At 36.7% G+C, this 26,411-nt stretch overlaps 1 protein-coding gene across 1 annotated transcript in view; it reads left to right on the top strand.

Annotated features, from left to right (window-relative positions):
- Positions 1–26,411, top strand: part of ANAPC10 (anaphase promoting complex subunit 10) — a 97,484-nt gene that overhangs the window by 34,289 nt on the left and 36,784 nt on the right. The window contains 2 exon segments of the mRNA XM_047717554.1: positions 8,696–8,753; positions 8,756–8,814. Of these exon segments, the coding sequence (XP_047573510.1) occupies positions 8,696–8,753; positions 8,756–8,814 (117 nt within the window).

Genomic DNA, 26,411 nt, shown 5'->3' with positions numbered 1-26,411 from the left:
AAAAAACGTTAAAAGAGGAAAGGGTAAAAGTTAAAAAAAATTCAGCAGAAGAAAAAAAAATTTTTAAAAATTAATTAACTGCAAGACTAAAGAATCTTGGGGAGAAAGTCATGAATTCCATGCTTTGCTTTCTCCTCCTCTGGAATTCCGCTGTTCTCCTTGGTAAGTGAAGTTGGTCTTGGCTGGATTTCTTGTTGATCTTCTGGGGCAGGGGCCTGTTGTAGTGATTCTCAAATGTCTTTGCCCGAGGCGGAATTGCACCGTCCTTACCAGGGGCCAGGCTAAGTAATCTGCTCTGGTTCGCTTTCGGGAGCTTTTGTTCCCTGAACGCTTTCCATAGAGTTCCAGAGGACGGGAATAAAAATGGCAGCCTCCCAGTCTCTGGCCCGGCGGAGCCGAGAGCTGGGGGCCCTACTCCTCAGTGCGCCCTCAGAGAAAAGCGCTCAAGCACTCCCGTCTCTGTGCTCTGAGCTCTCCCATCCTGTGACCACGCGTCTCTGTCTCTGGCCCACAGCTCCCCCTGCAGTCTCTGAATCCTGCAGATCCCTTAGCTCCTCCAGGGGGTATCTCCCTGGATCTTTTGGGGACCCCACTCACAGAGCAGTGGCCTGTGCCATGGATTACGGTTCAAGGTAACCCGGAGTTGAGACTCACTATCGGCTCTGTCTCTGTAGCCGGCTTCCCTGGTCTAACACCTGCGAACTCTGTGACACTCAGACACCCACAATCCTTCTGTGACTCCGCAGGACCTGGGGCCATGTTGTCCCCGCATGGGCTTCACCCCGGTTTAGCCTCTGGAGTGATGTCCCTCAGTAGAACAGACTTAAAAGTCCTGATTTTGTGCTCCGTTGCTCCACCGCTTGCCGGGAGCCGGCCACTCCCCCCGCAGTCTATCTTCCTGTCGCTTTGGATTCGCTTCTCCGCCGGTCCTACCCTTCAGAAAGTGATCGATTTTCTGTTTCTAGAATTGTTGCTCTTCTTCTCTTTGATCTCCTGTTGGATTGTAGGTGTTCGCAATGGGTTTGATAAGCTATCTAGCTGATCACCTGCTACCTGATGTCATCTCAGCCTGCTACTACTCCACCATCTTGACTCCTCCTCCCCTATTTTTTTTTAAGATTTTATTTATTTGACAGAGATCACAAGTAGGCAGAGAGGCAGGCAGAGATAGAGGAGGAAGCAGACTCCCTGATAAGCAGAGAACCCGACGTGGGGCTCAATATCAGTACCCTGAGATCCTGACCTGAGCCGAAGGCAGATTCTTTAACCCACTAAGCCACCCAGGCACCCCTTGTCTTTATTTTTAAGATGTATTTCACCAGATACTTAACTGTAGGTTGTTTGTTTTCTTTAACATTTTAAAGATGCTCTTCCATCATTTTTTCTGATATGAAGTTTGTTGTCTTATCTTTGTTTCTCTCTATTTAATGTGTCTCCTCATCCCCTCTGCCTGCTGCTTTTAAGGTTTTTTTTCTTTATCACTATTTTTTTTGAAGCAGTGTAATTATGACTTATCCCGATGTGGATTTCTTTGTGTTTATCTTTCTTATAGTTCATTGACCTTCATGAATCATTGGGTACTTTTCATTGAATATGGAAAAATTTTGGCTATAATTTCTTCAAATGATTTCCATCTAACCCCCTTTTTTCCTGAGACTTGAATGACATGTTTGTCTGCTTTATACTGTCTCACAGATCACTGACATTCTATTTCTTTTAATGAGGGATGAGATGTTTTTGTTTTCTATCGTTAATTCTGGAGAGTTTCTGTAGTCATATCATTATGTTCACAGTCTTCTGCAATATTTAAACTGTTCGTTACATCCAGTGAATTTTTTATTTCAGATTTTTTTTCATGTCTACAAATTCCATTTTTAAAAAATATTTTTCATCTCTCCATATTGTGCTCATGTTTTAATTCTTGGAGCATCTTTATAACAGACTATATTTTCCACATTTATTTCTTTTATTTAAGAGATTTTATTTATTTGAGAGAACGCATGACAGAGAGCACCAGAGAGAGCCCGAGTTTGTGGGGGAGGGAGAAGCAGGACCCCCACTGAGCAGGGAGCCCGATGATGTGGGGCTCAATTCCAGGACCCCGGGACCATGACCTGAGCCAAAGACAAATGCTTAACTGACTGAGCCGCCCAGGTGTCCCACAACATTATTTTCTATTGCACATGCCCTTCTACAACTTCGCTACTGCCTAATCAAGAGATGGCATCTATGTCTCCTCGCTTGAAACTGGTCAGGCCCTTATGGATCTGTTGCCTGAGAATATGGATGTTATGACAATGTTATTTCTAAGCCTGGGTCATAGAAAGTATACAACTTCTACCTTGTTTTCTCTCTTTTTTGCGATTCTCTCCCTGATACTCCTCTACCATGCTGTGAGAAAACCCACATCAAATGGGGAAGCCCATGAGGAAATGAACCAAAGGCCAAAGCCTTAGCTAATAAGCTCCCAGCCAATAACCAGCACCAGCTTTCCAACCATATTAGTGAGCTGTCTTGGAAGCAGATCCTTTAGCTCCCAAGTCAAGTTGCCACACCTGATACTGTGTAGAACTTACCTTCTGAGCCCTGCCCAAATTCCAGATTCACAAACAAAATAATAATTTTTTTAAGTCACAAGTTTTGAATGGTTCATTATATACCTGTAGGTATTTATATTTTCTCTTTTAATTTCTTATCTTTTGATTCTGTCATCTCTGTCTTTCCATATCTTTATTGACTGATTTTTTCATTATGAGTTACATTTTTCTGATTCTTTATAGTAATTTTTTAAAATTTTATTTATTTGAGAGAGTGTGTGAGAGAGAGCATGACAGGGGAGACAGTCAGAGGGAGAAGCAGACTCCCTGTGGAGCTGGGAGCCAGATGCAGGACTCACGGGACTCTGGGATCATGACCTTAGCCAAAGGCAGTAGCTTAACCAACTGAGCCACCCAGGTACCCTCTTTATAATAATTTTTGATTGGATGCAGGATTTAGTAAATTTTGTTGAGTGCAATCTATTGTTTTGTTTTAAAAGAGGGTTGGACTTTGTTCTGGCAGGCAGTTAAGTTACTTAAGAATCAACTTGATCTTTTTTGAGGGTTGATTTCTTTATAGTGGGACTACAGTACCTTTTACTTTCAGGTAGGGTTCAGAAAACTTTTTTTGTAGTAAGATAGGTAGTAAATATTTTAGGCCATACAAACCATGCTGTAGGCTGTTGCAGCTGCTCAAATTTGCTGTGCAAAGCAGCTGTGGACAGTAGGTAAATGAATGGGTGCTTCTTTGTTTAAATAAGACTTTATTCACAGGAGTAAGTGGTGGGCCACATTTGGCCCGTGAGCACTGTTTAGCTGATCCCTGCTCTGGGGCAGTAGTTCTTTTAAGTTTTTTGGTTTTACAAACTTTTATCTGGGTCTCTTTTGCTTATTTTTTGTATCTGTCAGTATTTACCATATTAGAAATTGTAGCTGAAGTATTTTAGAGGCTTTATTCATCCAAAATTAAATAATGATTAACCTATTATATGCTTGCATGATAACATTTTTTAATGAAAAATAACTATCTCTTAGAAAACAAAGAATAGCAAGAATAATGTTATCCATTTACTTTTTTTGGTGTGAATGTCTTTTGTGTCTGGCTTAAGAGAGAAGAGCTGGAGTCTCATATGTGCTTCTTCGTTAAATCTTTTGCAATATTCCATTTCAGATAGCATTTGAAATACTCTACCGTGTACTCATAGGAGAATGATTCTGAAAATGGCAAGTAACATCTTGGGATTATTAGAAAAACAGTTGAGACCTTGTTGATCCCCTGAAAAGGTCTTCTAAGTCCTCCACTGTTCCCCAGACCACACTTCAAGATCACTTACCTTGGGCAAGATTAACCTAAAGTATGCTAGGGCTTGACCCTTCTGGGATCTCAAACGAATATGCTAGATATTAGAAGAGGTATTCATACTCTCCACTTTGGTTTTTGGGAACTCCAGTGATTCCCTACTCTTTGTGACCTCTGGGAATTATTAGCTGTTTTCCTGTAATGTTTCTTTCCCAGCAATGCTGTTCTTTGCTTGTCTTTGTAGAGTTTCACCTTATGCATGTGCAGGATACTCCGTGCAGACTTCTGGAGTTTTTCTGTAGGTTAGCTCCTTCCTCAACTTAGTGAGACTGAAGGATTCTATTAGACTGTGCCCTCCCTGCGTTGCAGTCTAGAAATTGCCTTCAATCAGAAAGCACAGCTGTACATAGTGCTCACCTCATTCATAGCCATTCTCTCAGGATTCTTAATGCTGCCTGTTGTTTAGTGTCTGCAGATAGTCGTTTCATTTGTGGTTGCATTTAGTTGTTTATGTTGGGGGTAGGGCTAAGTCCTGTAACAGTTATTTCTTCATGTGGAGACATCCCTGACTGTTTGTTTGGGTTTTGTTTTTAACCATATCTGTTGAAACAATCACACTGAGGTCTTATGTTCCTATTAAAACGTGATATTTGTTGTCTTAATCTTCAGTAAAAACTTTCCTTTTAGTATTCTGTTTATATTGATAAAAAAATAACTTGTACACAAAGGGGACGTTTTCCACTATGGTATGAGGAACAATGGGGAATGTAATCACTTATTATATATGTAAACCATTTGTTTGCCTTTTGTATTAGGCAAGGATGTGGGCGCTTTATGTCTCAGTTTCTTAGTTATAATGTATCTAGAATGTTAACCGGGAATGATAAACAGAATATTACAACTATTTTGTTTTTTAGTTTTAAGTCTTGTACCTCAGGAGTTAGTAACTACTCTTACATACAGTAGTCACACAGACATAGATTCAAATTCTGAGTCTGTGCTTTACTGGATGTGTAAATGAGACTGTTTGCTTACCCTGAATCTGAGCCTCTGTATCCTTATCTGTAATGTGGGCATGATAATGCTGTATTAAATAGAAATAAGAACGTTTAGCAACACAGCTGCTGCTGTTGCTTGGGTTTTTGTTTTGTTTTGTTTTATTTTTTTGTTTTTGTTTTTGGTAATAGAGCTTCTAATAACAGTGCTTTAAACAAGTGTAAATTTATTTTCTCTTTCTCTTCAATAAGAAGAACCTGGCAGTTCAGAAGTGGTATGACAGCCCATAGTGTATGTATTGTGGACCCAGATTCCTTCTCTTTCCATTCTACCATTCTTAGCTTGAGTTCTATCCTCAAGGTCACCTCATAAGTGCTTGCTGGAATTTTACCCATCATGTCCGTGTGCCAGGCAGGGAAGGAGTAGGTGGGGAAGGTAAAAGGGGGCATTTCTTCCTTTAAAGAAACCTTATAAAATATAGTCATTTGATTCAAATCTTACTGGCCATAACTTAGTCATATGGTTATATCTAGCTTTAAAGGAAGCTGGGGAATATAGTCTTTTAGCAGGAGGCTATGAAGAAGGAAGAGGAAAAGGGCTGTTAGGTTGGCATCCAGGAGCATCTGTCACTAATGTCTTCTCTTTCAATTTTATGGGTTCCCAATGAATTGAGAAATTATCCAGGAGTCAGTGGGTGGAGTCCAAGATATCATTCTTTTAAAACTGACAAAGCTGATTCTTGAGAAAGGGGCTTATATTTGCAGTTAAGTGTGTTTCCTAATATTAAACCCTAGCATTAAACAGACTTGTCCATCCAGTCATGAAAGTGCTGGGCCAGGTAGAGCCTGCCTCTATTAACTTTGTGGCATGAAGGAACAAAGTCAATGTGTGTGTTCTGCCAGCAGGTGTTTCTCAGCAGAAAGGGAGGGGTGGGTGAGGACTAGAGAGGCTGAGAGTGTTACATATGGCATCAGAAATGGGGAAGTGTTATCCTCTCTCTTCTCCCTTCCTACAGTACTTTATCCTAAGCGTTTAGCATGGTGCTTGCATTGAGTAAGCGTGCAGTATGGTGCTTATTATTATAATGATGATTTGAGCAATTCGAGTAGCCACCATGATGTCTCAGGAACCTGTACATTTACTCTTCCCACATGCATCGCTATTTGACACGTAGCTTGGTTTCTGTTTCTGTGCACTATTATTTTTTTATTTTACCGTGAGATAAAATTGATAAACAATTTTAAAAGGCTGTATAGGTACCTTTTAGAGTAACAGTGTTTAAACTTTCATTGAGGTCATAGTTCCCTTTACAAATGTAAAGCAAATTATACATTATGCTTTCCAGGAATACATGGGTCTTAAGAACTTACGGCAGCTAAAATTCAGATACTGCCATATTACTGTAAACTGGTATCAATGACTGTTGAATAAGTACAATTAACAGGAATGCGAGAGTGGTTAAGATCATGTGAGGCAGATGGATAGACAACATGTTTCAACTCCAACTGTGCCTACCTCCTAGCTTTTACCTTAGGCCAGTTAGTATTAACCTGGGTGTTACTGTTTTTCTTGTTCTAAATCAATAAAATGAAGTTGGTAATAGCATCTATATCCAAGGTAGAGGAGTGAATAGAAGCCTTACTTCTGGGCTAGAGTATCAACTTGCTCTTTTCTTTTGTTGCTGTTGTTTTTATAGTCATTATTGTTGTTACCCTTCTTTGCCTTTCTCACCTCACCCTGATTGTCTTGCAAGTTCCAGTGACTTAAGTGCTCTTGAATTTCATAACTTGGAGATAAAATTATTCTGAGCAAACAGCTTGGCCCTTTAGATCTGTTTTTGTTAAAAAAGGAAAAGCAAAAGTCCTCGAGGGTAATCTTCATGATCTTTGATCTTTCCACAATAAGAAAGACCTTTCACAGCCTGCTTCTGGCTCATCAGGGGAAAAGATCTTTTGGATGCCCTTCAAAATTTCCCTTCTTTCTTTGCTTCCTCTCATGTCTCCTTTCTGGCCTGGGAGAAAGAAAATATGTCAGTTTGATACCGCTGGCCCCTTCTGAAAACCTGGTAATGGTATTTATCCTGTCAGCAGTTCCTGGGTATTTAGTGTTTTATATCTTGATCTGTCTTTATTATTTGAGGAAAAGTTCTTAACTTTCCCCATTCCTTTCTGATGAATAGCTTGGGTTATAGAAGTTTGGTCCCCTCACTAAGAGCTACAGATCCCCTGCTGTTTTTATAGGTTGACTTTTGACACAGACTACTTCTGTTCAAGGAGCTCATTGTTATTAAGTTAGTGCCATTTTATACCAGAACTTAACTTTTAAAGCACATTTAATAGACTTCTTACTGGTTTTTTGGTTGATGTTTAAAATTGTCTAGTATTTTTTTTTTCCTAATGACCCAAATAGCACATGCTCAATGAAAAAAAAATTATTCAGAAAATATATAAATCATAAAGAAGAAAAAAAAGCTCTCCCATAGTTCTACTCCACCAAACTAGTCACTTTTACTATTTTATATAATTCTATCTACATCTATCTATATTGTATGTATATAAATATATATATAAAACATATATACCTAAACATATAGAGAGATTTATATGCTTTTCAAGTTTTTTTTGTTTTCCCCAGAATGTAGTCCTTCTATATATACTGTTTTGTAATCTCCTTTTTTCCCTAACCTATATAATGTGTTTGATTGTTTTAAATAGTTGCATAGGATTTCATAGAATGGATATAATTTACTTAGCTAATTCCCTATTGAGATGGATACTTAGGTTGCTTATGATTTTTCAGTAATTTAACCCCAGGATGGTAAACATTTTTCTGCATCTATTTTTGAGTAGTTGTGTTATTTTGGTTTTCTGATGCATTCTTAGAGTTTAATTCATGTGTCAAAGGTTGTATACCTACTAACTGATTATGAAAGTACCTTTTTCTAATCAAATTTGGCTGTTATCAGTCATTTTAATATTTTTCAGTGTGATAACAAAACTAATGTCTGAGTGATTAATTCCTGTTTCTTGTGATTATTAGAGATTAAACATATTTTCATGTTTTTTGGCCACTTGCATTTTTTTCTGAGATTAATTTTGTGTTATATAGTCTTGCTTTTTTTCCAAAGATATGTATATTTTGAAAATGGCAGAACTTTATTTCTTGAGATGTTTTAAAATTATACTATTATATATTCTATAATATATATTTACATATTATAAAATTATATTTCAAATGATATTGTTTTTGCTGGACTTAATTTCTTACTTAGCTAGTTATTTTCAAGTATTGACATAGGAAAGAAATTAACTAGTAAAGAAAACCAAGCTTGTTAGAATAATTTATTTGTCTAAAATACAAATGAGGAGAATTGAAATTCTTTTTTTTTTTTTAAAGATTTTATTTTTTTATTTGACAGAGAAAGATCACAAGTAGACAGAGAAGCAGCCAGAGAGAGAAAGAGAGAGAGGGAAGCAGGCTCCCCGCTGAGCAGAGAGCCCGATGCGGGACTCGATCCCAGGACCCTGAGATCATGACCTGAGCCGAAGACAGCGGCTTAACCCACTGAGCCACCCAGGCACCCGAGAATTGAAATTCTTAATGCTTATTTGCACTTTAAGATACCTAGTTTGGTTTAAATGTTTTTAATTTTGCTCACTCTGGTTCTTTGACCATGTTTTAGATAAGAGATGCCTATATAAATGTGTATTGTATTCTTACTTGTTCATTTTCATCATTGTTAAAATGAAAGGAATTGGGAATTGTTAATTGAAGTACTCATTTTAGCAAACTATGATCAGAAGATGCTTGGATATAATCTTTCCACATGATAAGGAGCATGTTTTTATTTTATTGCTTTTAGAAGAAAACAACAGTGAAGACATTATGTATTTATGCAGACTACAAATCTGATGAAAGCTATACCCAAGCAAGATCTCAGTCAGAGTAGGAAATAATTTTCACAATCTTCAAGAAATTCGGGTATGTTTTTCACATTTAAAAAAAAATGTTCTGTGACTCTTGCTCTTTAGAAAATAGTTACATTTGACATTAGATTAGACAGATTAAAATGTTAATACATAAAAGGAATATTGTTAATACTTAAGAAAGCATTTTTAATTTTTTATATTTAAAAAATTTTTTGATTCATTTGTCATCTTATTTTTTCCTAGTGTTTTATTACAGAAATTTTCAGATGTATAGAAAAGCTGAATTGTATATAGTAAACCGCAGTATACTCACCTCCTAGAATCTATAATTATCAGTGTTTTGCTATATTTGCTTTATTATTAACTGTCCATCAATTCATCTAATTTTTATATGCATTTCAAAATAACTTGCAGAAATTTGTACTTATCACCCCAAATACCTCAGCGTAATATACGATAACCGGAGTTTTGAATATCCGCTTCAGGTTCTTTTTTTAAGGTACAGTTTATATGCAGTTTCCACAAATCTTAAATATATTTATTTGTGAGTTTTCACAAATGCAAAAACGTATCTGTAACCCTGACTCCTATTAACATATAGAATATTTTCACTACCCCATTAAATTTCCTCATATCTCTTCCCAACCAATCTCCATTTCTATCCCACTCTCAGAGGTAAGTGTTGTTCTAATTTTTTTGTTTGCTCATTCATTCATTTGTTCATTCATTTATTATATAGATCATTTTATTCTGTTCTAGCATGTCATATAAATGGAATCACAGACGGTATAACTTATTGTGAGGCTTCTTTCACTCAGCCTAATTTTTTGACAGTCCATCCATGTTGTTGTGTGTATAGCAGTACTTCATTTTTCTATATTCCTGAGTTATACTCCATTGTTTGAATATACCCCAATTTATTTATCTGCTATATAATTTTTTGAAGCTATCAGGATAATGCTTTTGTGACCTGAATGTTATTAATGCTAAAATATTTACATTTTAGAGATACTTTCAGTGAGTTTGAACTTTGTACTTGAAAAGTTCTGGCCCTTTGCATCTTTTCTTGTCAGAAAGTCATTGAGTTCAAATAATCATTAAAATCTTTTGAATTAGGTGATTCTGAGAGATCTGGAAGCACCTGTGATTTTTGAAAGACTTCCAGCCAATTTGTGGCCTGGACTCTTATTTGAGTTAGTGTTTATAAGACCCTGTCTCTACATTTATATTTCTTCCCTGAGTTAGTAACAAAATAGCTTAATAAGAATCACATATACTTTCATTACTTACTCATTAAATGCAGTGTTGTTTCTTTGTGAAATTTGTTATCTGTTGACAAATAGGACATTGTCACCCACAGATATTTTGTTTTTTAAATTTTTTCATCCTTTGAGGTAAGTTGCAACTTTTTGAGATGACCACCTGTTCTTATTCCAGTTATCTTCCTTACTTTTAAGGAATGTGAATAAGTCAAGCAGAAAACAGAATTATCATATGGTTTCACTCACACATTGAATATATGGAATAGCACAGAGCCATAGGGGAAGGGATGGAAAATGGAAGGGGGAGAAAATCAAAGAGGGAGATGACCCATGAGAGACTATGGACTTTGGGAAACAAACAGGATTTCAGAGGGGGGCACGTGATGGGGTTGGCCAGGTGATGGGTATTGAGGAGCGCACATGTTGTGATGAGCACTGGGTGTTATACGAAACTGATGTAGTGATGAGCACTGGGTGTTATACGAAACTAATGAATCATCGAACAGTACATCAAAAACTACTATACAGTGGCTAACTGAACATATAAAAAAAGGAATGGTCCTATAAATTTTCTTGACTACGAATTTGTCTTTAAAAATATCACTCTAAGTAAAATATTCTTTTTTTCGTTTAAAAATATTTATTTTGTGTGACCATACTGGTTAATATGTACTTTCCATGCTTGAATAAATTCATAAATAGATCAGTTCTTCATTTTTCTTTGTCAGTTTCTTCATTTTACCCAGGGCTTTTTTCATTCAGAATATTTTAGATTCTTTTTATTACCATAATTACATTGGGCTTTTTGCTAGCCCTTTTAGTCATCCGATACATTTAATCTGTGTTTACTGTTTTAAGGACTTGAGATATACTTTGTTAAATATTTTGTATTTATCACTCTAAGTATATTCATATTGAGCAACCTTTTGGGAATAGAGCTGGCTTTTTTTTGGTGTAAAATTAAAGGTTTATCATATAATCCCTCTGGCAGGTTGAATTATGTGACACTGAAAATAAAGTTTGATCGAAGCTATGCGGCATATATTTGAAATGTCCACTAGATGTCACTGTTGTCCTTTAAGTGCTAGTCTCTTAATCTAGATGTTAGTAAGACTTTAGTCTTCGTTGTAACTCGTTTTTCTCAGAGTATATATATTCAAATATTCTTTGATGCATTTTGGGAAATGTACATCTTCATACATGACTTCCAGGTTTAAGTGTTAAATATATATTTTGTATTCTTTTGTAAACTGGACAAACTTGAAATATTTGGACCATCACAGAATAATTTTAATCTAGTTTTTGCTTCTATTATATCATTTAAGTACTGAAACATTAGCCACATAGAATAAGGGCTCTTTTAGGTAGTCTCTTAATTTTATTCCAAGTGTGTTTATATTTCTGTGTAGTGACCACATAGCCTCATGAGAGCAGTAATACTAAATATTACCAGGTGATAATGTAAGTTGTTTTCCTGAAAAACTTAATGAACATACTGCTTTTCTGCCACAGTTCTCACTAAGGAACCATAATTTTTGGATTTTGCTTTAAAATATTAGTGCCGCCTTTGCAGCTCATGATATAAAGTATATTTTATCTTTTAATTATACATCTTTATATGTGATTTATTCTGTTTACCTCTTTTCTAAGTTAAATATTCTGGTATTATTTTGTTTTTTAGGGAAGATAAGCAGATCACGATTGTATTTTCTTATATTACTACTCTATAGGATGTAAATTGTTATTTTTTAAAAATCTTCTAACTCAGATACTAAGACAAATGATTAAAGTAGTGTTAACTTTTATGAGGCTTTTAGAGCCATCATTTCATTAGTTATAGGACTGATTTAACTGAGTGGAAAATCCAACTAAATCTTTTTATATTTTTCCATGGAGGGTTGCCTACGGGAAGGTGTAGTATGTATTGAAGTGTTTAATGGGTTTTCCTTTTTTACTAGAAATTATGGATTTGTTTACTTGAAACACTCTATTTTCTGTCATTTTATTATTGATTTGAGTTGGTAACTTTACAAATATTTAGTTCAGGGCAAGAAAAGCTAATTGGCTACCCTATCTATCAAAAAATTATTCTTTTTCTATCATATGTTTTCCTTCATTTCAGTTATAAAGCACACTATTCTATCTTGATCTTTGTTACCTCTGTTGAAAAATCTCTGAGAAGAGATTAAGCCTTCCCTTTACTCTTTGAGGATGCATATTTCAACCTCTATACCTGAGGAGGGACTTACAATGGAAATAAAGTTTAGGCTTTCTACTTAATGGTTATAAGATACTCAAACTAGGTTTGGTCGGCTTTTGATGCCAAAACTGTTGAATAACTTCCTTGATAACATGATGAATTCATTTATGCCACTAATTCTACTTTTTCGTTTTTAAAATTGTCCACTCTACAGTAATTGGGAACCAACAACCTGAGAACATTTCATGAGGTGTTTGTGACTTATTCCTTACACACAAACTACTTTTTTTTTTTTTTTTAACACAAACTACTTATATGTAGAAGTGAGGACTTAGCATTTCAGAGTCTTTATGGCACTATCTTCTCAAAACACATTATCTCAGTTGTGTAATTTTTGTGCAAGAAGTCATGTTCATCATATTATTGAAATTATTCCACAGAAGTTTTCAAGTAAAGATAAATGCTTTTAAAATTTTTATTTAGCTATCTACCTATTTATTTATTTATATTTATTTTTTTCATGTAGACTCCGTTCTCAGTGTGGGGCTTGAACTCATGACCCGGGAGATTGAGATTCCTGAGCTCTATGGACTGAGTCAGTTGGCGCCCTGCTTTTAAAAATTTTTAAACCATTTGCCTTTTAGCATTATGTTTTGGTTTAATGCTGTTTTTTTCCCTCTGCCCTCAGAAGGAAAAATATGTGCGAAGGAAATGTTTTGTCATTTAGAGTGAGAGATGAAAGAATAGTCTATCTTAGATGTAACCGTTTTATTTTTAAAGATTTTTATTTATTTATTTGACAGAGATCACAAGTAGACAGAGAGGCAGGCAGAGTGAGAGTGGGGGAAGCATGCTCCCTGCTAAGCAGGGAGCCGCATGCGGGGCTCGATCCCAGGACCCTAAGATCATGACCCGAGCCAAAGGCAGAGGCTTAACTCACTGAGCCACCCAGGCGCCCACATGTAACCATTTTAATATCATAGAAAACATCTCCAGCTAAGATTCAAGAAAACAGTCCTTTTCAGTTTGCCGGCTATTTACCTTTAAAAAAATGATTATAGAAATTTTTGTACTTAAATATGAGACTAAAGTGAGTTATTAGATATAAAATGACAGCTCTCAAAATTATTTCTATACAGTTCTGTAAAAAACAACTTGTTAACTGAAGGTTAAACAGGTATTTTCAGCATATATGAAAATTGTCCTTTGATCCATTGTTAGCATTCTGCTTCTAAAATTTGTGGCCTCAAAAGGATAGAATATTAATGGAGCACAAGATTGTGCACTTAAGTGAATTTTAAGTTTTGTTTTTGTCTTCAGATAATAAAGCTGTTACCAGGGGCGCCTGGGTGGCTCAGTGGGTTAAGCCGCTGCCTTCGGCTCAGGTCATGATCTCAGGGTCCTGGGATCGAGCCCCGCATCGGGTTCTCTGCTCAGCAGGGAGCCTGCTTCCTCCTCTCTCTCTGCCTGCCTCTCTGCCTGCTTGTGATCTTTCTCTGTCAAATAAATAAATAAAATCTTAAAAAATAAAAAAAATAAAAAATAAAAAAATAAAGCTGTTACCAAAGTTGGTTTTTTTGTTTTTTGTTTTTTGTTTTTGTTTTTGTTTTTGTTTTTGTTTTTTAAGAGGATGCTTGAAACAAGTCTTCAGTGTTAAGAGAGCAGAAATATTTTTCTTTTCTTCCGTGTGGGCAAGACTTTTGGCTCTCTTCCTTGTATCTTGAATCAGTAGCATGGCTATGGGAGTCCATATTTGGTACTTTGACAAAAGTGGTTAAAAAGTCAGCTCTTCTGTTAGCATAACATTTGCTATTATAATTGGAGTTCTGTTAATGTGTGTGGTAGAGTAAGAAGATGCAGACAAAGTCTCTGACTCTATCCATCCATCTTAAAATCCACTTATATTTACTTTCTGATGAGGGGTCTGTTTTAAACAACTTGATATAAAGTAGAATGATTTAGGTGGTACCTATAAACATAAATTGATTTGATAAGACAGTGTTTAATTTATTGAGCCTTTGAAAAAAATAGTTTTGCTGAATTTAGCTAGTTTAAAAGAAAATGTTTTCAAAAATTAGCTTTTATAACTGACCCTGGGACATCTTCAACATGAGTGTGGAATACTTTGTTGTGATGCAGATAATTTTTAGGCCAGAAATGTTATCTTCTCTTATTCCTCTCAAAAAGTAACATATGCAATTTTTATAACGTTATTCATGATTATATACATTACTTATTTCCAAAATGGAGTTAAGATGACTATGCATTTGGGGTTATTTCCTTTTGAATCTAAAATGTTACACAGTGGAATATTATATATATATATATATATATATTTAAAGATCTTATTTATCTATTTTGAGAGAAGGGGGAGGGACATAGAAGGAGAGAGAGAATCTCAAGCTGACTCGACAGCAAGTGTGGGGACCCATGCGGAGCTAGATCTCCTGACTGAGATTATGACCAGAACCAAAACCAAGAGTGGGATGCTTAACTCATTGAGTCACCCAAGCGACCCTATATATATTTTTAAGAGATTAATATTCTTGTAACTTTTGTTTTTTTGTTTGACCACAAACTTACACTGCAGAGGTGTAATCTGGCATTCCCATTACAAAACAGACTCGTGCTTTATTCATTAGATATTTATTTATGGCCTTTTAAAAAGTTCCAGGCACTATATTAGATACTGGGGATACAGTTAAAGAGAGTCACTGTTTCTGCCCTTAAGCCCTTATTAGTTTGGTGGAAACAATAGGCAAATAAATAATTACAATAGAGTATAGTAAATAAACACACGGGACCATGTGAATGCAATGGAATATTAGGAGCAATGTTTTAAAATTTTTTTCTAAAAGAGGTGATGGTTCACCTGAATCTTAAGGATAAATATAAAGCCTTCTCAGGTGGGGAATCAAGTGGAGGCATTTTAGAGGGGGCACAGCATGTATAAAAGTATAGAAACAGGAGCACATGGCCTAATGGCAGAACTGCAAGTAATTTGGTATTTCTGATAACTGGGTAGGTATGGGGGAGTGGCAAGAAAGACTGAAGTGTTTATTCATTCTACACATTTATTGTGATGATAATGGTAACATGGCGTCTCTACATAAGGAGTTTATATTCATTCAGGGAACAATTGTGTAATTGTTACATGAAAATACATAGACAAAAATCAGATTGTGCTTACTGTAAGACTTCTAGGGATTTTTAGACTTTTATTTTATTTTATTTATTTATTTGACAGAGTTCACAAGCAGGCAGAGAGGCAGACAGAGAGAGAGGAGGAAGCAGGTTCCCTGCTGAGCAGAGAGCCCGACGTGGGACTTGATCCCAGGACCCTGAGATCATGACCTGAGCCGAAGGCAGCGGCTTAACCCACTGAGCCACCCAGGCGCCCCGGGATTTTAGACTTTAAATGAGGAGATAAAATTTAATCTCGGGAATGTTGGGGCTGGACAATGTGAAGACTGAATAGGTAGTATCCAGGTGAAAATTATGAGGATTTAACCAAAAGGCCATGGGAATTGTATTCAGAAGAAAGGGATGTATGTATTTAAAGTAGAATCAACAGAATTTGTGACTGATTATTACCTAGGGTATAGTGGAAGTACGGGTTGGGGTTCAAATAGTTAGAAGAGGGCATCTAGAATTCTTCTCATGTTTGGCACCTGGTTGAATGCTGTGTTAATCAGAAATGGAGTACAGAGGTAAGGAACATTGGGGATGGAGAGAAAGGTTAAGCTAATGAAATTAGTTTTTGTCACTGATTCCTGGTAGATGGAGGGCTTTTCAGGGGGTAGTCAGGTAATTGGATCTGAACTGGGGGGAAAAAAGTCTAGGTTAGAGGTGCAGATTTGAGAATTATTAGTGTGTAAGTAGAAGCTTAGGTGTGAGTTCTTATTCATTCAGGGAACATGTATAGTAGAAAAGAAGACTGCTGGGGCTCGAACTGTGGAAATGCCAGTATTGAAGGGCTGGGAAGAAAAAGATGATTCAATGAGAAAAAGTTGAGAGGAGCTGCCAGTGGTGAGAAGAAAATCGAGAGACAGTTGTCACAGAAGCTAGGAATGGTTAGGAATATCCAGTCAGATAGCTTCCTGCCTAAGACTGAAAGCTTCCTGCCTAAGCTTGTGTTACATGTTTTAATAGGCAATTTGATGCAATTATGTATTAAGGCGGCTTCTGCAAGTAGTTTAATCACTCTTTGGAGCAATAGTTTCTGCATTTATAGATTGGAGACTAATGAAATTATTTAATAGCAGGAATTCAGCTTTTCCTACCCTAGTATTTGGGCCAAGTAAGAAGATTCTGAAGGGAATTCTTGTTTTGTTTCATAACGCTTTGAATGGGAAGGTTTTATACTGTGGATGCATACTTCAACTTTGAAGTTGATGAGGTTTCTTTGAAGAACATTGTACTCTAGAGTCGCTTTTCTCAAGTGCTCTTTCGCAGTGGTTATAGAAGAACTGCACTGTTCTTGTAGGCAGAGTGACAGTAGTAACAGCCAAGGGCAAAGAAAACAAAAAACAAAATTAAAACCTTGGGGCGCCTGGGTGGCTCAGTGGGTTAAGCCTCTGCCTTCCACTCAGGTCATGATCTCAGGGTCCTGGGATCGAGCCCCATATCTGGCTTCCTGCCCAGCGGGGAGCCTGCTTTCCCCCTCTCTCTGCCTGCCTCTCTTCCTAATTGTAATCCCTCCTGCTGTCAAATAAATAAATATATTTAAAAAAAATTAAAAACCTTTATTTAATTGCATGGCGGGATATAATACAATAAAAATTTGTGCTTATGAAAATGAAAATGCTGTGGTTTCAGAGATGCAGATTATCAACCCCTTTTATATAAGGAAAGCCCACTTAGTGAGTGTGACCAGCTCAACAGGGTGGGGGAGGGAAGGGTGCCTGGCTGAAGACTTCGCACAGTGTCAAAAACAGTAGGCCTTTAATAAAAGTTGTCAAATAAGTAAGTATACTAGCAGTCGGTCCGTATGCTTGCCACTGATCCATGCTTGCGTAGTTTGCTTCAAAAAAGATTATTTGGGCAAGTCTGATTCCTTCTCTCAAAAATTAAAATTTATTTATTTTTATTATGTTTTATTTATTTTTAATTTTTATTTATATTTATTCCTTCTCTCAAAAAACATAAAATTTACCATCTTCACATCTTTAAGTGTATAGTTCAATAGTATTAACTGTATTCACATTGTTGCACAACAGATACCCAATTTTTTTTTTCATCTTGCAAAACTGAAAATGTATATCCATTAAACACCTCCTCCTCATTTTCCCTCACCTTAGCCCTTGATAACCACCATTCTGCTGTCTGATCCTATGCATTTGACCACTTTAGATACCTCATGTAAGTGGGCTCATAGTATTTGTCTTACTGTGACTGGCTTATTTCACTTAGCACAAGGCATCAAGGTTCATCCAGGTTGTAGTAGGATATGTTCCCTTTTTAAGGATAAATAATATTCCACATTATGTGTATCCATCCATCTGCTGATGGACCTTCCACAAGACGTGTGAATAATGCTGCTGTGAACATGAGTGTGCAAACATAAATGTTTCTTTGAGACCCTGCTTTCAGTTCTTTTGGGTATATACCCAGAAGTGGGCTTGCAGGATGAGATGATAGTTCTATTTGTAATTTTTTGTCCCTCTCAGAAATTGGCAAGTTAGCAGCAAGACTTGATACAGAGTTAGTGATATGGAGAGGGTGGGAAGGTCGAGGGCCATGCACATTCTGAAGTTTTAAAGTTAGAAGAGTAAAGACTATGAGATATGGGAGGAAGTAGGGTGGTGTAGGATGAATAGAGTGGATGCCCGGACACAGTCAGATTGACCAGCAGAGAAAAAAATAGAGTTGAACAAATGACTGGTGCTCCCAGTGTTCATTTGCTGACCACTGTGGTACCTGGTTATTTACTTTCTCTGGGGTATGTAAACTTTTTAGTAAGCCCCCTTTCCCTGGAGAAACTTTTGAACACAAATTTCTTTATTCTTGGCAATTAAAAATGGCCTTGATTAGAATAGAAGGAGATGCAGTAAATTTTGCTGAAATCTGCCTGCTGAAAAATTTATCTTAATTTTAAAGTGTATTTTAATTGAGGTCAGTCCACTCAGGACCTTCATTTTTTTCCTCAGCCTCTTATTTTATGCATGGGGAATGAAGAATTAATCTCTAAAAATTAGAGGCCGGTAGCAGATTTTTGATGAGATCAGTGCTATGTTTGAAAGAGAAGAATCTGTACATGAATTTTGATTTAGATTGGATTGACCATCACAGAACTGGTTTTTGAGTCCTCTTGTTCACTGTTACTTGTATTTGTCACCTCTACTGTTGATTCAGCACTCTTAACACACATGTCACTGTGCTAAGCAGTCACCACTCACTATTTCATTCTGTCTCCAAAGCTCAAGTGGTGATCAGATGTTGTTATTATCCCTATTCAGGGAAAGTTGAAACTTAGGTTACATGGACCTTTTGCTATGTGGCTAACTCTAAATGTGAGAATGTTAGAGCTGAAAGAAACTTTAGAGGTAACCTATTTCATCAAAAACTTAGATGCTAAGCAATCAGGCAGGTAATGTAACAGCAAGATTCCATGCCTTTATGCAAAGGGGGCAGCTTCTATGTGGTTTCAGCCTTTATGGCCACGTGGAAATGTAGGCCTAGTGTTGTCAACCTTAAAGTTTTTAAAGAGAAATCTGGATTTGAGTGTAAAATTTCCCAGTTTTTAAAATATGCTGGGCAAACAGGGTGGGTCCACAGGTTAGCAGCTTCCAATAAAGTACAATCCCATTATTTTACAAGCGAGACCTAGAGGTGGTGTGAACACCCCGATGTTCCACAGCAAGTCAGTGTTATAGTTGGGAATCAACATGCATTACATATTCCTTCCATTTTTTCCTTAAAATCACATTAGATTATAAATTACCATAATATTTCCTTAAATTTTTCAGAATAATTGAAGTGTGGAGCCGAGGAAATGAGCTAATGACAGGGGATAGGTTGACTGTAGAATTTCGAAATGTATCTAAAAATTTTTTCTTCCTCAATATATTCTATTGAAAATTGATACTGTAATGCTGATGCTTTTGGCATAAACATTTGTAAATATTTGCTTTTCTTTCTGTTGATTGTTTCCCTTAATGATTGCATAAAGAGCATTAAACAGTATAATTTGGAGCAAAAAATTTCTAAGAATAAAAGAAAAAAATCTCCAAGCCTCTGAGTAAAAGAGTGAGAATATTGAAGTTGAAACTGTGGGAATATAAGCCAATTGATTCTTTCTTTTCTGGTCATTTTACCTTCATAAGGGAGTTAAGAAAAAATCATCATTCTGGGGTTTGCACATTTGGGGGTGGGGTGGGTGGTTTTTCGTCTTGTGTTTGCAATTACAGTTGATGGTAGAAAACAGAAACAGTAGCTCAGCAATCTCAGCAACATTTTCAGAACAAATTGTCTACTTTGTAATTAGCTTAGAATGATAATTAGCTAATTGAATGGTCCACAGCTAGTCTTGATCTTGGTGCTTAATTAAGTAGGACAGAGGCACTGGGCAGAGGCAATCCCTAAGGAACTCTGATGAGAAAAGTTCTAGATTCAAACTAAGTGGTACCATAACTTTAAGACAGTAGTAGGGAAATTGTCCAGATAATGTGTTAACTCAGTTTTTATTTAGCCTGAAGTCTTTTATCTCATTCCAAATTAATATGGTGTTTACTAAGTAGCTGTGTGAATTTTTTCTTACTTATTTTTGATAATGAAGAGTATAAGTTCTTGCTGTGGGGGGCACCTGGGTGATTCATTCAGTTAAGGGTCCAACTCTTGCTTTTTGCTCGGTCATGATTTCAGGGTCGTGAGATTGAGCCCCACATCAGGCTCTGCACTCAGTGGGGAGTCTTGCTTGAGATTTTCTCTCTCCCTTTCCTCCTACCTGCTGTGTTGCTCTCTCTCTCTCCAAATAAATAAATAAATCTTAAAATTAAGTTCTCGCTCTGGGTCCTATATATCCCATAGGGTCCATCCTTTGCTACCAAATAAATAAAATTATCACATAGTGACAGGTACCTCAGGTTAAAAACACATAATATCAAGAGAATGAGAAGATAAGCTACAGACTGGGAGAAAATGTTTGCAAAAGGCACATCTGATAAAAGACTGTTATCCAAAATATATAAGATACTTTTAAAACTCAACAATAAGAAAGCAAACAAGAGGCCAAAGGCCTTAATAGACACCTCACAGAAGAAGTTTTGTGGATGGCAGATAAGCATATGAAAATATGCTTCACATCATGTCTTCAGGGAAATGCAAATTAAAATGAGATACCACCACAAACCTATTAGAACGGCCCAAATCCGAAACACTTACTGTGCCCGATGCTGGCAAGGATGGGGAGCAGCATGGGCTTTCCTTCATTGCTGACAAGTATACAAAATGGTCCAGCCACTTTGGAAGACAGTTTGGTGGTTTCTTACATGACTAAACATACCAGCCATATAATTCAGCAGTAGTGCTCCTTGAAAACTTACATCCACCCAGAATCCTGCACATGGATGTTTTATAGAGTTTTACTAATTGCAGAAACTTGGAGACAACCAGGATGTTCTTCAGTAAATAAATAGATTAATAAACTGGGGTACATCCAGACAATGGAATGTTACTCAGCACAAAAAAGAAATGATCTGTCAAGCCATGAAAAGACATATTCCTAAAAAGTGAAAATGAGAGTTTGTATAATTCCAACTATGTGGGATTATTTGTGTAATTTCAACTATATGATGTTCTGAAAAAGGCAAAACTATGGAGACAGTAGGAAGATTAGGAGCTAGGAGTTGGAGGGTGGTAGGAGGGATGAATAGGCAGAGCACAGAGGATTTTTAGGGCACTGAAAATACTCTGTAGGATACTGTAATGATGGATACATGTCATTATACATTTGTCCAAACCCATAGACTGCACAACACCAAGAGTGAACCCTAATGTTGATAATGAGGGAGGCTCTGCATGTGGTGGGGGTGGGCAGGAGGCTTATGAGAAATCTCTGTACCTTCCTTTCAATTTTGCTGTGTATCAAATTGCTCTAAAAATTGTTTTTTTTCTAAATAATTTTGTATATATATGGTACTCTCTATCTCTTTTCCCACCTCTCAGGGGAACAAGTTTTCATAGGGTTTGACTGGCATGTTGAGTTAATCTGAAATAATTACAGCACACTGGCAACTTCTGATTTCCCTACTTCTTCCCTAAGACTACATTCTTGCTGCAAAGCAAGTGAGATTTCATAATAATGAGTACCCTAATATTTTTTCTATAAGATAGGAGAAATCTCCAATTTTATAATAGAAATCAATAAAATAATTAACAACGAACTTATAGCCAGTTACTACTAAAATGCCATTTTAGTGTATTTATATCTGTTTTATCTGTATTTAGAAAGCAACTTTGAAAATACACAGATTCTAATTCTGTAAAATGTTAAGACTAAATAGTGTTTTTTTTTTAAGATTTTATTTATTTATCTGATAGAACACAAGCAGGGGGAGTGGGAGAGTGAGAAGCGGGCTCCCCATGAGCTCTCAATCCCAGAACCCCAGGATTATGACCTGAGCCGAAGGCAGATGTTTAACGACTGAGTCACCAGGTGCCCCTAAATAATTTTATTTTACTCGAATTTTAAAAGAAGAATCCCTGTTAACATAATCTTATATTCTTTAACTTAACTGAATTTCAGTTTTGTATGAGTTAACCTAAGTATTCAGATTCAGTAAACTCCTCTGAAGTTATGGAAAAGGTACTCTTTAGTACCTTTTAGTACCTATTTAGTAGTAGATAGTGTATAGATAGTAGTAGTAGTAGATAGTGTGTTTAGAGTGATAGTGTATAGATAGTAGTAGTAGTAGATAGTGTGTTTAGAGTGTGTGTGTGTGTTTAAAGATTTTATTTATTTATTTGACAGAGTAGAGGGAACACAATCAGAGAGAGAAGGAAAGGCAGGCTTCAACACCAGCAGAGAGAGAGGGAGAAACAGGCTTCCCTGCTGAGAAGAGAGCCCGATGTGGGGCTCCATCCCAGGACCCTGAGATCAGGCCTGAGCCGAAGGCAGAGTCTTAACCCACTGAGCCACCCAGGTGCCCTAGAGTGTGTTTTTGCTTTTTCTCTCATTTCACTTAATTGTAGTGAATCTAGCCAGTCAAAAATATTGTTTACATAGTTTGTCTCTTTTTATAGTAGTCATATACAGTAGTAAATGTGGCCTTTGACTTATTCCTCTAATTGCTGTTTCTTTGAGATTCATGAGGAAAGTGAATAGCCCTTTTATTTTTTTTTAATATTTTTCAAAGGTTTTATTTTTTATTTGTCAGAGAGAAAGAGAGTGCACAAGCAGAGGGTCGGCACCAGAGGGAAAAGCAAACTCCCTGCTGAACCAGGAGCCCAGTGTGGGATTTGATCCCTGGAATCGTGACCTGAGCCGAAGCAGACACTTAACTGACTGAGCCACCGAGGTGTCCCATGAATAGCCCTTATAAAAAATACTGCATTTGTTTTCATTGTCCACTAAGTATTATACTCATTTTAGATATAATTGCTAAAACCTCAAAACTTAATCTGAAAGCTCTATTTTCCTATGTTTTATGAATTACAGTTAAGGGATGTTATACACAAATCTTGGTAAGCAATGACTATGATGCCAGTAGTCTTAAAAGCTTATTCTTCCAAGAGTTGAATTTCCTATTTTTTTTTTCCTTTTTCCTTTTCTGTTTTTTAAATTGGGAACTGCTTGAAAGACATCATGTTCCTGACCTACTATAAATGCTGTATTTTGGCTACATTGTTTTGTAAAATTGCTTTTAAAGAAGTTCTCTTCAGGGCGTCTGGGTGGCTCAGTTGGTTAAGTGACTGCCTTCTGCTCAGGTCCTGGAGGCCGGGGATCCAGTCCCACATCTGGCTCCTGCTCAGCCGGGAGTCTGCTTCTCCTACTGACTTCTCTCCTCTCGTTCTCTCTCTCTCTCCCCCTCTCAAAGAAATAAATAAAATCTTTAAAAAAAAAAAAGTTCTCTTCAGTGGTATTCCATAGACCTACATTGAGGCATATAGGAAATTATAAAATCTATTATTGCAATTCTGTTAGGAATATTGTTGAGGATGTAGTCCGTATCACAAAGTGGTCTTTTAATACAGATCCAGAATAAAAATACCCTTCCAGTCGGGATTCAGGAGAGAGCGTTTTAGTTATTATAACACACACACACACACACACACACACACACACACACACACACACACAGGTTCCTCTACTCAAGACCTTTTAGTTTAGGGACTTTGGTAGATATGAAAAACATCCTGTTGAGAGGGGACAGTGGTTGGGTGGGAGGAATATGGCAACTGTGTTAGTCACTGATAGATGATATTAGCGGTTGTTTCTGTAGTTAAAAATTTGCACAGGTGATGGGCGCCTGGGTGGCTCAGTGGGTTAAGCCACTGCCTTCGGCTCAGGTCGTGATCTCAGGGTCCTGGGATCGAGTCCCGCATCGGACTCTCTGCTCGGCGGGGAGCCTGCTTCCCTCTCTCTCTCTCTCTGTCTACTTGTGATCTCTCTCTCTGTCAAATAAATAAATAAAATCTTTAAAAAAAAAATTTGCACAGGTGATAAAATGGACTTAGTGATAGCTCTTTGGAAACTAATGTGTTTACAAGTAGAAGAACCTCTGTACTGTGTCAGAACCAGTAATGATATCCACTTTGCTTTGACTGCCAGGAACCAGGGAGCCAAATTTGTGACCTACTTAATAATTGTATATATGTTTTTGTGCAGTAATTATATCCTTCTGTCAATTGTTTAGTAATTTTATGGAATATTTCTTTTTTCTTTTTAGTTTTTAAATTACATTTAACAGACAATGTTATATTAGTTTCAGGTTTTAATGTTGTGATTCAACACTTCTGTATATCACCTGGTGCTCAGCATAGCAAGTGCACTCCTTAGTCCCGTTCACTTATTTCACCCCTCCCCCATCCATCTCCCCTCTGGTAAGCATCAGTTTCTGCTCTGTAGTTAAGAGTCTGTTTCTTTGCCTCTCTTTTTTCTCCCTTTGCTCATTTGTTTCTTAAATTCCACATAAGTGTGAACTCATGGTATTTGTCTTTTTCTGACCAACTTATTTTGCTTAGCACAATAGTCTCTTGCTCCATCTGTAGTAGTTGCAAATGGCAAGATTTCGTTCTTTTTTATGGCTGAGTAATATTTCATTGTGTGTGTATATTTACTATATATATGTATTTATACCACGTCTTCTTTATCCATTCTCAGTCATGGGCTTCCATAATTTGGCGACTGTAGATAATGCTGCTATATATATCAGAGTTGCATGTATCCTTTTGAATTAGTATTTTTGTATTCTTTAGAAAAGTACCTAATAGTACAATTGCTGGATCATAGGGTAGTTCTATTTTTTTTTAACTTTTTTTTTCCTTCTGGCAAGTAATAATCATTTTTCATTTTTAAGTTTTTATTTAAATTCCATTGAATTAACATACACTGAAATATTAGTTTCAGGCATACATTTTAGTGATCTAGTACTTCCGTACAACACCTGGTACTCATCACTTACTTTTAACTTTTTGAGGAACCTCCATACTGTTTTTCAGAGTGGCTGTACCAGTCTTCATTCCCACCAACAGTGCAAGAGGTTTCACTTTTCTCCACATCCTTGCCAACACCTGTTGTTTCTTGGGTTGTTGACTATAGTATGCCATATTTCTTATCCAGCTGCCACAGATCTCTGATGGCTTACACCAGCACAGGGGAAGTATCTGTCTTGATCATCCTCGTGCCTAAGTACCTGGCACATAGGTATTCAGTTAATAGTTTTGCTTTTTTTTTTTTTGGTCTATGCAATGGCCCTTGTATTTCCTTTAAAAATAGTGGAGGGACATTTGTTTTAGCTTTATTGAAGAAAAGGGCCCAAAGCAGATTATTTTTTAAACCAGTTCTACCCTTGCAGCCCCACTTTATGGTATAAGCATGTGATCTTAGAGATAATGACTGAAGGGAAAGTAATTTACTGGGGAGAATCCAGGAGACTCATAACTTACCTCTTATCATGACCCAAACATGATGAGCTCAGGTTAAGTATGTTAAGGAAGGCACTTCAGAGAATGAGAACAAACTGAGGAATGAAAAGAAATCTCTGTCTTAACTCATATACCTTAGTATTTTAGGTAGCTGCTTCACATTTAAGATAATAAAAGTATAAAGAAATCAAAATTCTTCTCAGCTAGTTTGTAAAATCCAGTTGTTAAGTGTTAGCTTTATCTATTTAAACATTTTACTGTTTCTCTGAGGAAGATTAGTGAAAGACATTGAGAAGTGTTCCTTGCTTTAAAATACTTATTTTCTATGAAGAGTTGCCTTGTGTTGAGAGAGAATTGTCTAAGGCAAATGTGGGATTCAAATTTGAAAATTTTCTGTTGACTGAGATCAGGATTATCAGTGGCATGGAATTATCATGACTCATTGAACTCCATTTAACCTGAATTTGTAGTCATTTGAAACTTGCTGCTATTCCCTGGAGTCCTGTTGTACTTGCCATTGAACGCAGAGTTCTCTAACCTTGGCTGACAGGGGCAAAAACCCAGTCTGTTTCATAATCTGCAATCTGGGTTTTAAATATTGTATTCAAAGTGGGACAGAAGGATAAGACCTAAGCCAGAGGAAGGAACATGTTTCTAGATTGTCTTTGCCACATGCTGCTTTAATCACAGGTTTTGTAGTCAGCTCAGAGTTGCAGTTTGGTACTATTACTTCTTTATTTTGTGATTTAGGGCAGTTTCTCTGTTCTTTCTGAGCCTCTGTTTACTTTAAAAAATGAGACTCACAGTACATGTTTTGTTTGGGTGGTTGTGAAGATGAAATGAGATTAAGCTGTGTAAAAATATCTGCAACATATACCAGACACAAGGGAGGTTTCTCAGTCAATATAAATTTACATCCTTCCATATGTCTTTTTTCTTTAGTTTTGTAATGGTTACTTTTTCCTTACTCATTCATCACTGCACAAGTTTGGAAAGTGCTAGATAAATGTGTCTTCTCTTTATTAAGGGATGCTCCTAGTAATAGAGAGTAAATAGGTTGTCTTAGATTCAATGCCTTACTACCAGGTCTGCATGTGAAGT

This window comes from Lutra lutra, chromosome 2, assembly GCF_902655055.1.
Source record: "Lutra lutra chromosome 2, mLutLut1.2, whole genome shotgun sequence".
In the NCBI taxonomy this organism is placed as follows: domain Eukaryota; kingdom Metazoa; phylum Chordata; class Mammalia; order Carnivora; family Mustelidae; genus Lutra; species Lutra lutra.
Note: the sequence above shows the minus strand (reverse complement) of the source record. Positions and strands in the feature narration are given on the sequence as shown.